The 15,473-nt window shown below is 43.6% G+C and overlaps 1 protein-coding gene across 4 annotated transcripts in view; it reads left to right on the top strand.

Annotated features, from left to right (window-relative positions):
* Nucleotides 1-11,503: 11,503 nt before the first annotated feature.
* Nucleotides 11,504-15,473, top strand: part of CADM3 (cell adhesion molecule 3) — a 30,114-nt gene continuing 26,144 nt past the window's right edge. For 2 of the 4 annotated variants that reach the window (XM_037059821.1, XM_037059822.1), the window contains exon 1: nucleotides 11,505-11,774. In XM_037059821.1, coding sequence (XP_036915716.1) covers nucleotides 11,693-11,774 — 82 coding nt within the window. In that variant the 5' untranslated portion in view covers nucleotides 11,505-11,692. Of the gene's footprint in view, nucleotides 11,775-15,473 lie in introns of all 4 variants that reach the window. The other 2 variants (XM_037059824.1, XM_037059823.1) reach the window with 2 other exon arrangements.

The raw sequence follows: 15,473 nt of genomic DNA, 5'->3' as shown, positions 1-15,473 counted from the left end.
GTCAGTCCCTCCCATTTTCCTCTATGATTCTCTCCCCTCTCCTCTCTGGACCCTATCAGCCTGCTCCCTATTTCAGTGTCATTGGTCATATTTTGCTTGCTTGTTTGTTTTGTTGTTTAGATTCCTGTTAACGGTGATATCAAATGGTATTTGTCTTTCACCACCTGGCTTATTTTGCTCAACATAATGTTCTCTAGTTCCAACCATGATGTTGCAAAAGGTAGGAGCTCCTTCTTCCTTTCTGCAGCATAGAATTCCATCGCGTAAATGTATCATAGCTTTTTGATCCAGTCATTTATTGGTGGGCATCGATCCATGTGCATTTTTTAAAAATGTGTATTTAGCTTCTTTGGGATGAAGGGCTCTATGTATACCAGGCAAGTCCATTTCATCTAAGGTGTTGTTTAGTGCAGCTATATCTTTGTTGAAATTTTGTTTGGAAGATCTGTCCATTGTTGACAGCGGGGTGTTAAAATCCCCTAGTATATTTGTGTTGCTGTCAGTATCTTTCTTGAAGTCTTCTAGGATTTTTCTTATATATTTGGGTGCTCCTATGTTGGGTTCATATGTATTTCTGATGTTAATGTCTTCTTGGTGAATTCTTCCCTTGAGTATTATGAAGTGACCTTCTGGGTCTCTTTTTATGGTCATTTTTTGAAGTCTATTTTGTCTGATATTAGAATTGCTACCCTGGCTTTTTTTTTTTTCTTGACCATTTGCTTGGAAAATTTGTTTTCAGCCTTTCGCTTTTGGTCTGTGATGGTCTTTTGTCCTGAGGTAGGTCTCCTGTAGACAGCGTATGTGTGGGTCATGCTTTCTTATCCATTCAGCTATTCTATGTCTTTTATTGGAGCATTTAATGTATTTACATTTAAGGTTATTATTGATAGGTACTTATTCATTGCGATTTTTGTACCACAATTCCTCTCTGTCTCTCTTTTCCTTCCTTTCCTTAAAGCAGTCCTTTTAGTATTTCTTGTAGAGCTGGTTTGTTGGAGGCATATTCTTTTAGACTTCTTTTGTCTTGGAAGCTCTTTATTTGGCCTTGTATTTTGATTGAGTGTCTAGCTGAGTAAAGTAGCCTTGGTTGTAGGCCTCTGGTTCTCATTACTTGAAATATTTCTTGCTATTCTCTTCTTCCTTGGAGCATTTCCAATGAGAAGTCAGTAGCTAACTTTATTGGGGCTCTCTTGTATGTTACTTCCTTTTTCTCCCTTGCTGCCTTTAAGATTCTCTCTTTGTCTTGGAGTTTTGCCATTTTAATAATGACGTGTCTTGAAGTGAGCCTGTTTGGGTTCCTCTTGAATGGGAATCTCTGTGATTCCTGGGTTCGTGTAACTTTTTCTCTCATCAAATTAGGAAAATTTTCCATCATTACTCTTTCAAATAGGTTTTCTATCCCTTCTTCTTCTCCTCCTTCTGGTATTCCTATTATTCAGATATTATTGCGTTTCATATTATCTTGCATTTCTCTTAGCCCCTCTTCATTCTTTTTGAGCCTCTTTTCCCTTTCTTGCTCTTTCTGGGAGATTCTTTCTACTGTGTCCTCCAACTCACTGATCCGATCTTCTGCCTCATCGATCCTGCTTTTCATTCCTTCTACTGTGTTCTTGAGTTCCGAAATTGTATTCTTCATTTACTCTTGTCCTTTGCTGATAGTTTCTATTTCCTTTTTCATGTTGATATAGCTTGTGGAGACCTCATTGTAGCTCCCCTCTAGTTTCTGGTAGCTCATTGTGAGCTCTTTGAATTTCCTGATAACTAGTGCTTTGAATTCAATATCTGATAGCTGACTTACCTCTCTTTCATCTAACATTCTTTCTGAGACTTCCACCTTTTCTTTCATTTGTGCATTGTTTCTTTGTCTTCCCACTGCTTATGAGACTCTTCTTGTTAGCTGCAGCTTCTTAAATTGATCTGTTCTGACTCCCTAGGTTCATGGTGTGAGCTTCTGTGGTAGAATTCCTGTGAAATTCAGTGGTGCAGTCTCCTGCAGGTATCTTGTTGTTCTCTGCTTCCACCTACTCCTTTCTTTGTGTGTGTGTGATCTGCTGGAGGGGGAGGCAAAATGGTTTATGATGGCAGGAGAGTAGTTTATGATATTTACAGTCACAGCTGGTAGAGAAGAGATAGAAGATCTTTAGGCTCTATATAGTGTTAACTGTAATCTTCAACCCAATTTGCCACCTGTAGGAAAGGATAGACCAAAGATAAGTCTCTTGTTGGGGAGGGAAGGCTTGTGAGTTGTATCTAGAAAGCAGTGAGTTTGCGGGTGGTCAGATTTTGAGGTAAGGTGAGAGTAAAGAATAGTAAATAGACATAGTGTGTGAGCAAGTAGAGTTAATCACTATGGTAATAGAATTCAGGAACCTGTAAAGTGGGCCAAAACCCGAAAGATGTGTTGTGAATTATTTACAGTGGTATAGAAAGCAACAAACAAACAAACGCACAAGAAAGGGGCAAGAGAAGTGAGGAGAAAGCAAGAAGTTTGGAGTGAAAGGAAGAAGGACTAAAACAGGAAAGAAGAAAGGAGAGCAGAGTACTGAAAGATATAGCAACAATAAAATTAAAAAATATATATGATTACTGAAAAAAGTTTTAAAGAAAAACCTCCTTCATTGTTGGTTTCAAACTGTCCAATTCAGTCTTTATGGTTTTGGCAGGACCCCTCTGTGGGCTGGGTTGTAGGCCCAGGTGCACACCTGCCCACCAGCCAGGCTTCCAGGCTGGGGTGCGGGCACCCACCCACCCTACAGGCTGCCTAGGTCCCACGTGATCTGGTACTGGTCCTTCCCAGTCCTGTGGCTGGGTGAGAAGTCAAGGTGCCTTCACAGGAGAACACCTCAGTCCACTTTCCAGTAGAAACTTCTCCAGAAAGCGTGCCTCTAAGTCCAGCCCAATCCCCAACCTGACTGGTTAGGATAATCCTTCTCTCAAATTTCCTGGGCTGGCAGGCTGGTGGGCTGGCGACCACAGAGACGGCAACTGAACATTGCCCCCTGTCCTTGCCACCCTCTCTGCACACCTAGGCAGACAGTCTCTTCCACCCAGCCCCGCCTAGATGGTGAGGGTGGGAGCCAGCTCTTCCAAGGACCCCCCAGCTGGCCCAATGCTCCACTGGGTGCTTGGCTCCCTATGAGTCCTCCATGGCACTGGCCGCAGATCAAAGCCTCTACACCCCTAACACAGTGGCAGCAGCGGCTCCAAGGCATTTCAGGCTGGCCGAGGGCAGCCGACCCTGCCACTGCCGCTTTTGTCTTTACTCACAGGTGATGGGTTCCCGATGAGTCCTCTGTGACAGACACCGTGACGCTGGCCATAGACAGAAGCCTCTGGGCCCTGGAATCTGTGGCATCCGCGGCTCCAAGGTCTTTATGCGCTGGCCAATGGCTGCCGCATCCTTACTCGAGTCCCTGTGACCCCAATGACCTGTAGCTGTCTGGTTTGTCACTATCTCTGGTCTCTTATTTTCATAAATGCTGGGGAATTGTTGGTTGGGGAATTGATTGAGCTGTTCTTCAGTAAATCTGCCAGGATTTTCTCCCAGGGGTACTAGAACTGGAGTTGCTCCGTCCTACTCCGCCGCCATTTTCCTCTCGATCCCCCTGACATTCACTCTTATTTTACAATTCTAAAAATAAACCATTAATATCATATTCATCTTCATTGTCAAGTAGTTTGCATCCATGAATATTATTCTATCCCTGACCCTTGCATTATTCCTTACATATAAAATAAGACTCAAAAATGATGTGGGAGTTGAGGTAAGAGCATCCATTATTTGTTTTATTTTGTAATAAAATATAATATTTGGGAGTCCATAATTTATCAAATACACTGGAACAAAACAGCTGGAACAAAACATCCAATATCAATTATCATTGTGTATTTCATATGGAAAGTCAATAAACTAAATAAATGATCAAGAGTTCTATCCAGACATATGATGTGTTCTTATATGTTCACCTGGTGTAACTATAAGGTGACAAAACTCTTGTTTAGTTTTGTTTGTATTAACAAATAAACTAGAATGACACTGTTCAGAAACTTCTAGAACTCCTCTTTGCAAACTGCCTTAATAGAATACCAATAATAAAAAAGAAAAAAAAAGAACCAAAATGTTAATCAACTTATAAGACATTTCCTTTCACTTTACAGTCAAATCTTGTTTTTGCATTACCCAACATGAACCTCCACTTATCCAAAAGGCTGGGATCCCAAAGACATTTGGCTATTTTCAAAATTAAAAGCCAATCTCAAATTATGAAAATTCTCCACAACTGATGATATGCAAAAGTGTGTGGCAGTCTCTAAAGAATTACAAGATCAATCAATTACAAAAATTATAAACTATTCCTTAAATAAGTAGATAAAAATATATATGCATATATTAGAATCATTCACCTTAGGGAGTATATTAATAAAATGTGTTTATATGCATGAATGTGCTTCTGGAAAAAAGGTGCTTTATGAAGCCTGTGTGTCTACAAACATATTATTTCAGCTTAAATTAGTAAAATTAATGGAGAATATATTATCTTTACATTTCTACACTAGGCTGGAATTACAAGATTCATAAAACACCATTCCTGCCCTTAAAGAGGTCATAGCTAGAAAAGAAAACACATAAACTAACCATTGTAATGCAGTGAAAAAAGTGTAGCAGTGGGAGTACTGTGTTTTTCAGACCATAAAACACACCTAGGTTTTAAAGGAGGAAAATAGGGAAAAAATTTTGAAGCAAAAAATTTTGGTCAAATATTTAATAGCATAAATAATATTTCACCAATGAAAATGTAAACAGAACTAAACAGCAGCATTAACAACCATTATTTATCCCAAATTTGAGGGGAGTGTGTCCTATAGTCTGAAAAACATGGTATATAGTCAATGTAATGGTGGCACCTAACAAGGAATGATTATTTCTGTACAGAAGGCTTCACAAGGGTGGTGACATCTCATCAATGTTTGAATGGATAAACACATGCACAAGTTTCATCAGGCTTGAAATGAGATGGGTGATTCAAGTATAGGAAACAGTATATGCAAAGACACTGAGGCATGAAACAACAAGTCATTGATATTGCTGGAGCATGGAATGCAAGTACAGGAGTGCAGAGTAATTTGTCAGAGACACTACAGATACAAATACATATAACTGAAAAAGTGGTTTTTGTTTGCAGATGTTATGTGTATCTATTGTCTTCTTAAAATACTTCAATCAGACTAAAACTAAAGCAATAGTGGCACTCATTATAGCTATTACATGTTGTTTCTGCCTCAATTTATCACAAAAATGTCTCTGGTCTCCACTCATATCTGTTTTATGACATGAGTGGATCTTTGATTGCTCTCTCAGTTCTTACTCATTTCACCTCTTACTCAGTTCCCACTGCACTTTTAGTTCTCTTGTTCCTTTTCCCTTTGTTCTGTTTCTTCCCACAGTGATGAGTCCATCTACAGTCTCATGGGCCATTCTTCTGTTTATCTCTCCTTCAGAAACAAGGTCAAATAACCTGTCCTCTTGCAAGCCTTTTTGGCAAAGTCTAGTGGTTAAAAATTTAGGCTTTGGAGTAAGACAAATCTGTATTTGAAACCTTAGTTTCTCTTTCACCATCTTTGTGCTATTGTGCCAGCGACTTGACTTCTCCAGTCCTTGCTATCCTCATCTGTAAAATAAGGGAAATGTATACAGCACAGAGAGCTTGTAAACTTTAAAAGACATAATACATGTAAAGAGCTTAGTATATGGAAACTTGGCCTTTAATAGTCATTGTTAATTCTAAATTCAAAGTGTCCAGTGATCTTCATGTCTAAGTCATGTATATACATAAGTGGTTTCACTGGTATTTACCTTGACTGTACTTGCCTTCTTATGCCATGGGAGGCAGGACTGCTGTGTTGTACAACACCAAATTGAATGATGCCCCTGGCAATCTGTAGTATGGCCAGTCTGGGAAGGAGAAGAAGATTTCTGCTTTTAGTTTTGTTTCTTCTAGTTTGGTTGTTTTAACTTTAAAGTAATGTATTTATATATTTTAAAGTAATGTATTTGTATACATTACTTTAATGTTTTAAAGCGTCAGTGGGATTTCTGGGCAGGGAAATTTGGCCTCTTGTTTTGTGTTTATTTGATTTCTATTTTATATGACTCCTTACTTCTTAAAATGTAACAATATACTTTCAAAAAATGCAGTATGTTAGAAATCATTCCAGTCGGAATTAGTTAGGATTTTAGAAAGATGACCAAGAAGTATTTATTGATAGAAAAGGAATGAGCACAGGCTTTCCAGTCAAACAGAAAGTAAATATCGGATTTGGATCTAGGCTTTACAAATTACATAATCTAGTTAAATTATGTTATCTCTAGTTGTAAGGCAGCTAATAATGCCCATTACATTAGGATACTTTCAGGTACTTAAGTAGATAGTATGTATGTAAAGTACCCAGTGCAAAGTCAGCATACAATAGGTTCTCAATAAATGGTAGTTGTGATCATTTTTATTATGTGCAATTGCTGCCTTAGTTACTGTCTTATAACAGATTAAAATTAAGATAGTGGTTAAAATTGATAATTAAATTTGGTTTTGTGTTAGGGTTAGTAGTTAGGGTTTGTGACAGATTAAATTAGAAATCAATTAAGGTTAGAATTAAAATGCATACAGAGCTTATTAAGGATGGGGTTAATTAAAACTGGGTAGTAGCCCTGGCTCGTGTAGCTCAGTGGATTGAGTGTGGGCCTGTGAACCAGAGGATCTGACAGTTCCCAGTCAGAGCACATGCCTGGGTTGCAGGCCAGTTCCCCACAGGGGACGCATGAGAGGCAACCATACATTGATATTTCTCTCCCTCTCTCCTTCCCTTCCCCTCTAAAAATAAATAAATAAAATCTTTAAAAAAACAGGATAGTAGAAGTAAGAAGCTGAATAAGGAGTACTGGTTTAGTTAGGTGAAAAATAAAGGGGAAAACAATGTGAAAATCTATGTAGAATTTACTGGTAAAGAAAAGATCATACAAACAACAAGGGTTACAATGCAATGCAGAACTGAGCCAAGTCTTCTGAGTTCTTTTCCTATAGGTGTTGTCATCCCCCTTCCAGATAAATATATTGTATTCACCCAACTCAGGCTGAGTTCCCTCTTCTCTCTCTACAAGAGCGGCGTGGGGAAAGGAATGCGGAGAGCCCACACAGCTGTGGAGCCCAGCATGGTGCCAGCTTCACATTCCACACCCCCAGTGACCCAGGCTGTTGCTGAGTGGACAGGGGCATCCAGGAGCCAAAACTCGCCTTCCCTTTCATTCCCCTTCTCTGCCACAACCCCCCATTATCACTGTGGCTACCAATTTTTTAATCCCACAGACAACTCACTCCAGACTTTGTGCAAGTCTCTGGGAAACACATATTGTATGCCACAGCATTTTAGAGGGGTAAGTAACTGTAGAGATCACAATCCAACATAAATACTTTTATTTTACCTGTTTTTATGATAGGGGCAATCCTTGTAGGTCAGTCTTCTTTATAAAACTCTATTCCTAGTGAATAGGGTTTCTGTGTGGTGCTGGGTGCACATGTACAAAGGACATTAGAATGATTACAGATAAACAGTTATTCCAATGTAGACATCTACATCTGTAGGAGAAACTACCCTTTTACTCTGAGCTATGCAGGAGTGAGGAATTTCTCACATTGTATGCTGCTGGGGAGTACTTGGATTGTTTCTACTTATTTCTCCTGCCTCCAAGGGAAGTATGTGCCTCTCCTCTGAAATACTGGTAACCTTTTATTGTACAGCTGTATGAACACAGAAAGTCACTTAACTTCTCTGAGTTTCGTTTTCATTATCTGTTCAACAAGGCATATTAATTAGGTAATGTTGAAGGTCTCTTATACCTCTAATACTTTTATTCTATGATTCTAAGCCAATGACTGCTTCCTACTCCCAGGGCCTAAAGTACTGCCAAACTAATGCTGATGATGTAGAAAAGGGAAAGGGAGACAGGAGCATTCCAGAGTCTCATGTGCTTCTTCTTAGTACTCTGTATCCAAAACAACTCTCCTCCTCTCCTCCCACACTTAGTTCTCCTCCCAGCCAGTGCTAGTACAAGGCAGGGCTGGACCAGCAGAATCATTAGAGATTTAAAGAAAGACAAGCAGAAAGGGACCACTGCAGAACAGAAGACAAGAAAGAAAACAAAAACAGCTAGAAGCGCTTGAGACCTAATCCCACATCCTGCCACCCCCATCCCACTCATCCCCAGTCTCACTTCCCCCCAACACTAACCTGTCCTCTCTTAAACTCACTTAACATGATCTCTAAGGTTTTCTCCCAGCTCCAAAGATAATACTTTTTATCCATTAAGATCCTTTAACTAGGGTAGACTGATCCTTCCCCTCTGAAGTTCCATCCTTCTTTTGAAAACACATCTGTTCCTTGCTATTTTCTGCATGGCTAAATTCCTGCCAACTTGGTTCAACCTTTGTCATCTACTCCAGTTTCCCTATTATATCCCCCTCCTCCACCCCATAGACCACCATCTCCTCTCTCTTATACCCAGCTCTCTACATCTCTCAATCACACTAATACCTACATCTTTGTCTCTCAAAGATTTCAAGATGCCAGAGAACCCGTGGAGGAGGAATAATTTGGAGTCACTGGCAAGTATCAAGGCTGGTAAGACAGGCAGCCCAAGGTAGTCAAAAACTGTCTTAAAAACAACCCATATACTCAAGAAATATTCAAGAGGCAGGCAGAGCTCTTTTTGCAGAAACCATGGATAAGCTCTAGAAACAATGAGGGGAAAAACAGTGGGGCAGCATCTGACAAACCTGAATGATGTCCCTGGAGAATATTCTTTCTGGGCCTCACCATCAATGACTAACATTTATGTAGAGCTTTAATGATTACAAAGTACTTCCCAAACCATTCTGCTTGTGTCCATCACAAAGGGCTGAAAAGGAGAAAGATAATCTAAATGTTAAGGATTAGCAGGGTGTGGCCCAGTCAACAGCACTGAAGGGGACTGGTCCAGGAGTTGAAAGACATGGACCCAAATCCCCCATTTAGAGACAAAATATGATAAAACAGGATGGAAAGCACCTTGAAAACTTTATCATTCCATGCCCTAACTGATATTGTGTTTTCTACTATTAACTGTCAGTATAACCTTGGGTAGGTCAGTTAAAGCCCCTTGGACCTAAGTTGCAACTGAATAATAATAGGTTGAAATGTTACCCAACAAAGGGTGGGGGGGGGGCAATACTTGGCCCACCGAGGGATGCCAAAAACTACTTCAGGAAACAGGAGCCCCTCCCAAGGACGATACACTAATATCTATAGGGCTCTTCTGTCCGCCGCCAATTGGAAAGACATCTCTTAATGCCAGAGATTTGTGAAAAGGAAACAAAATGTTTATTTAATGCTATTCAGGCCTAATGCCTTCCTTAAAATATTAAAGTCTTTAAGGGTATACACCTACACACACACACACACACACACACACAGCGCTCCCCTCTCCCACTGTCCCAACTCCGGGTACCGTAAATCAGGAAAAGAACACACGTCCGTTTTTCAGGTCGCTGGCACGTGAGCTGTGTCTCCTGCCTGTCCAGGCAGGATCTCCAAGTAATCCAAAGTCATGCGGCACCTTCCACTGGCAAGAGTTCTTTGTACCAAGTTCCAGCCAAAGTCTCTCCCGCTTTCCAGGCCACTCGGCCAAAGGGAGCACGCCAAAGCTGCGTGGGCCTCTTCTACCAAAGCCGCACAAAGCACGCGTCTTTCTTCTTCACCTAGCCGCAGGGATCTCCACTCTGGCAAAGCTGCGTGGTCTTCCCTTTCACCTGGCCAAGAGGAGGTCTGCACTCTGCTGAAACCGCTCGGCTCTCCCTCCTAATGGCTCCAGGGGTCTACATCTTTCCAAAACAGCGTGGCTCTCCCCCTCACCTGGCCAAGAGGGGGTCTTCACTCTGCTAAAGCCACATGCCTCTCTCACAGGCACTCTCTCAGAGAAGCAGCCCCAGTTCCAGCCTGGTTTTTCCGCCACTCCCTTCTCCCTGGCCCAAAACTTGGCCACAGCTATTTAACATATCTATGAAACCAGTTAAAGGTTATAGGTATGTTAAATACCATTCCAGAGGTTAGCTGCAAAACTGTTGCTATGCAAAACAGCTCTCAATGGCCCTGCTCCATTTGTCCCTTCCCCCAACTGACACCCTGGGGGGGGAGGTGTGAGGATATCTTAATATTTCCTCCAATATTCCTGTACACTTTGAGTTCTGGACACCATTCCAAATCTTTCCTGGGCACCCCCCTTTGGCTGCACCCTGTGTCAGAAACACATTTTATAAGAATGCTTATGAATGTAAAAATCTTTGATTCAGAGATTCTAAAAGTTGGAAGTTGATTCCCAAAATCTGAGTTTGAACAAATTTACTCAGAAGGATCCCTTTCTAAGATGTACCAACACTCTTCTAGAGATACTCAATCACAAAGAACAGGAACCCCAGGGATTTGAAAATATTGAGCCAAGAGCAAGTATGGACACCCTGCCTCTCATCCATACTATATCTGGGTCAGGGACAAGAACTACATTCAACACAGATGCATAGGTCCTTAAAGGGGAAGCTTCCTGAGGATCTCTAAATCAGACCACTGACCCAGGAATCTTATTCACTAAAACTTGAGAAGCAAGAACAAGAGCCTCTTGGCTCTTGATTAAGGAAAAGAAAGATTTAGGAAAAAGAAAGATTTAGGAAAGATTAAGGAAGAAAGAAAAATATCGGAGAAAAGGCCATGGAGTAAAGGTGGGACATAGGAAATACTAAGGGACATCATTAAGGGGGAAACTGGGTTGCTTTGTAGGCCATTGCTGTTGGGCAAGAGTCTTAAGGGAAATCACTGTTTGGGGGGAAGGAGGGTAATTTCTGTAACAGGGATGAAGGGAAACGTTGACTTGTGTGTTTACTGAAAGATGTCTTTCAAGGGAAATCGCCTGAGGCCACAAATTGTTGCTGGCCTCCATGCTCTTGGGTTAGAGGAATTAGGGATGTTACTATTGAGGAGCATGAGGTAACTGGTTACCCAGTGGGGAGACATCCCTGGCCACATTGTTGATTGGGGACGCCCAGGACTCTTGGGAATCCCCAGTGGCTAAACAGGGGAGAGCAAACCTTTAGAGGCTAGTGGGCACACCCTTGCCTAGGTCTGCAGTGGCCGCTCTCGCCACCTGGCCCAGGGACCTGCCAAGCTCCCTCCCCCCCACCCCGAACATAAGAAGGGTGCGCGCCGGGCGCTGCCGCTAAAGCAGCTCCCTCCCTGAGCTCCACACCCGAGCCAGGCTGGCGAAGCTCCCAGGGGTGAGGGTGGAAGGCGCCTCGGAAGCAGGGAGGAGGCGTGGGGAGAAGGGGGAGCGGGGAATGCGGCAGTCCGCCGCTTTGCCACCCCCCACAGCGACCAGCCCAACCCCGTCGTCACCCCCCTCCTCCTCCAACCGAATGGTTTGTTCCGAGCATCCTATTTAATCCCAGTGACTGCAGCAGTGCCGGCTCCCTCCCGGTCCCCGCCTCGGACCTGGGGTTCTAGTGGCTCCGGGGCGCCCTTTCTGCATCGTAGTCTACTTCCTTCCTAGCCCCAGCCCCAGCCCCGGGGGACCCAGGCCCGCCCGCGCCCAGCAGGGAGCCGGCCGGGAAGCACAATGGGGGCCTCTTCCGCTCTCCCTCTGCTCCTGCTCTTCGCCTGCTGCTGGGCGCCTCGTGAGGCCAACCTCTCCCAGGACGGTGAGTGAGGAAGGAGGCGGCGCCAGGGGAGGTGGGCAGCAACCGGGGCGGGGGTTTTGAGCAGCTCTGGGGGCAGAGGAAGTCTGTCGGCTTTGTTTGGAACCCGGGGTTTAAGTCGCTATCGGGTGCCAGTACCCCTGTGTCTGTCTGAGCATCTGTGTCTCCGTGGGTCGTGGGTGTACCGGGGATGCTCTCTTCCTTCTTTATACTGTCGAGTGTGTCTTCGTGTGCACCGGGCTTGTGGTCCGTTATAGCCGCCCGGAGGAGTCTGGATGTATTGCTGTCCGTGTGTGTCTGGGAGTGCGCCTCTCTATTGGTGTCTGGTTCTGCGTTCCTGCGTATGTGTGTGTATGTGTCAGTGTGTGTTGGGGGCGGAGTGAGACAATCAGGGCGTGTGTCGGGTGTTTGTGTATGTATGTCTGGAGGGTTGGGTGGCCAGTGCAATTCCCCAAACTGCTGTATGCAAACATTTCCGCTCCCCTATTAGAGGTGGTTATCCAAGTGGCTAGGGAAGGGGGCCTGGGTGAGGCTGCCGAGAGGAGCATAGGCAAAGAAGGGGGCTTCTTCTTGGAGCAAAACAACACTGGGCAGATTAGGCCCGAGGATGACAATATCCTTAACAGTGGCACAGTGGGGGAAAGAAACCCAAACGTGAGCAGAGGCCTGGGGGTGGTTAGGCAAAAAGAAAGAACAAGATAACTTGGGAAAAAGGATACATGAAAAACCCAAAGCTTTCCTGGCCTACACATTTGTTTTCCCAAATTTGGGGTGGGGTAGCATGCTTAGCACCTTAGCTACAGTCTGGAACTCAAACTTGGGGGGGGAGGGGGTACAGTGATGAAGGGCCTTGGGGAAGAGCCCGTCCTGCTGCCCTGGACCTGGCTATGTAGGTCAGGGTTGTGTGGGTATCTCAGCTTTCTTGAAGGCTGCTGACGGTTAATGGGGTGGTAGGGGACAGTTTGTAAGGAGACCAGGAAGGCAGTCAGAGCTCGGAGCCTAGGGTCCCAGAGGAGGGAGAGCAGCTGGCTGTGAAGGGACTAAAGGAATGCATCCTCCTGTCTCCAGCCTTGTCAGAGCCGGGCAAGGGTGGGGGAGGGGAGAGGAATAGGACCTCTGCAGAGCAAAGGGATGTGGGGCTGGTGAGGGGGAGGGTGGTAACTGTGCCCGGCCAGATGCCAGCAAAAAAAAAAAAACAACAGAAAGAACTGCAGGGGAGGAGAAAAGGGAGGAGGCTCTCTGGTGGTGGACCTAGTGGCCAGGAGGGATGGGCACAGGGTAGGGTGAGGGTGGAAAGGGGAGGGATTAAAACTGGGGAGGATGATGTAGAGAATTTCATCTGAAGAAAACAGGCGAAGAGAATTTCATCTGAAGAAAATAGGGAGGGTGCTGGAGGGATAATCACTTCATCTTGTCTGACCTCCTCCCATTCTTCTCTCCACCATGGTAAAGGAGTTTTCACTGATGTGGGGACACTGGAGACCCCCTCCCTAAAGCTGGGTAGCTGAATCCTTCCACACTGTATCCATCAACAGTCTCCAAAGAGAGTTCCTTCCTAAATCACTACAGAGACAGCAGCCCCTCCCTCCTATGAGGGATCCTTCTTGCCCAGAGGCTTGCATTGCTGAGCCAGCTCACTGAGATGTTGAGAGTCCAGAAAGAGGGCAAGCCAAGTGCAAGGCAAAGAGAGGCACTGGGTGTTTGCATCTCAGTAATGACCCTCCATAGGTTTGACTTTCAACTGAAGTGTCTGGCCTTTCAATCCTGCTAGTTACATTAAAGAGAGACAGATGTGACTCAAAGTGCACTTGTTCAGCAATGGGAACTAATGGTGCCAGGATGGTACCTAAACAAAAAGAAATTGTCCCTGACAGCTGGGAGCTTTTCAACCCTAGAATGTAAACACTGGAGAACAGAGTAAATCTATATGTTAGCTAAGTCTTCACCAGCTGCACTGTTGTTGGTTTTTTTTTGGGGGGGGGGGGTCTTCAACTTGGGGCACCAGTCTCCATGCAGGCTTAAGGAGAAATGCTCTATCCTCTTATTTATAAATATGTCTTAGAACAGTGGCTTGAGGGAAAGACTAGGAGAGAATAAATTGTGAATAGAGAATTTTTGAAGATCTTGGGAAGCTGAGGATGAAAAGAAAGGTCTGTTAACTTAGAAGAGTTAACTCAAGCATTATTTTTCTTGTACAGTATCATCTGTCCAGGTAGTGGGAACTCATGTCTGGTGTGCAGTGTCTCCAGATGCATGGATGTATAAAAGCTACAACCACATATGATCATTTATCTAAATAAATTTTACCTCTTCATTTCTGGAAATAAGAAGGCCATCTATGATAGTGGGAGGTGGGTGCATAGGTGCAATGATTATTAACAAAGCTGTTCTGACCAGGATCATGCAGGAGGGATACTTGGTACCCCTGAGATGGTCTGGAGAGGAAGTGAGGCAGTTCCTACCTTACCTGGTAATGTTTGGTCAAAACAGGGACAGATGAAGTATGAGGGTTTAAGGATAAGATACCTTACTTAATACACTGATGCTTGAGTGGTCAAAGGGGTGTGGTAGAGTGGCTGTTTCCATTTAGAATAAGAAAAACAGATTTCATATGCTGCTGAGGTATATTGTTCCCTGGAGTACAGCATATATTTTTAGGCTCATAAGGCTGAACAGGGATTGAGAGGATGGAGAAGAGCAAGCAGTAATATCTGAACCTGGTCATTAGAGCTATGGCTAGCTCAGGAACAGTTTAGACATTTGGAGTTTTCCACCTGCCCCCTCCTTCGTACATTTCTCCACTGATATTGCCAAAAGTTAGCATTCCAGATGTGGGGGAAACAAGCCCTATGAACTTAATGTATCCTGTGGTTATCTCATGAACATTTTGACATTCAACATTGTAACCAGCCTTCCTTGGATTCTTCCTTCTCAAGTTACTTCTAGAACTCCATGAATTGACCTAGTGTAGAGATGGATAGGTGGACAGACTCACTTTGCTTTAGACCAGGTTACAACAATTTAACCTTGTACTGCACTGCCCCACACATGAATATCTTTCCCCTTCCCAATAACCTTCTGTTTATTGCCATCCATTCTGCAGCCCCCTGGTGATGAGGTGCCCGGTTTAGAAATAATTTCTTGTGTGCCAGAGAGGTCCAGAAGACATTCACTCTAGAGGAGCCTACATGTCTGCTTGGCAGACTTATTCTATCCACTTTTTTATTACTAGTTGCAGCTGTAACCCTTAGGAAGTATAGTCTCTTCCTTCATATGTGCATTTTCTGGTACGAAGAAGTTGAGACCACTAGAGAGACACTGGCCTAGCAGAATGTAGTTAATTCCACGCAGAACCAGCCTGCGTGCAGTGGGGCCCAAACTGTGGAACGTCAACTGCCAATCCAGAAGTTATGCCAAAGACTCTCTCCTAAGTTCTCTCTAGGGCTAGGCACTATTTGGTTTTAGTAGTTTCTTCTAGGGTAGTGTTTTTCTCACTTTTTTTAAAGATATGAGAATTTCTCAAATAAATAAAACAGATAAAAGAAAAATTACTCTTGTTGAAACAAAGAAATAAGATCTCTATGTAGCACTTTTACTCTTTTCCTTGGCTTCCCCACATTCCCTATACTCCTTAAGGCACAGCCTGTAATTCTGCTACATAAGGTTTGAAGTTTAGTTCCCTAGAATGACAATAATATGAGT

The sequence above is a fragment of the Sturnira hondurensis genome, unplaced genomic scaffold, assembly GCF_014824575.4.
Source record: "Sturnira hondurensis isolate 20B ecotype Veracruz unplaced genomic scaffold, ASM1482457v3 Scaffold0011299, whole genome shotgun sequence".
NCBI lineage: Eukaryota > Metazoa > Chordata > Mammalia > Chiroptera > Phyllostomidae > Sturnira > Sturnira hondurensis.
The sequence above is the reverse complement of the archived record's forward strand: the minus strand, read 5'-3'. Positions and strand labels throughout refer to the sequence as shown.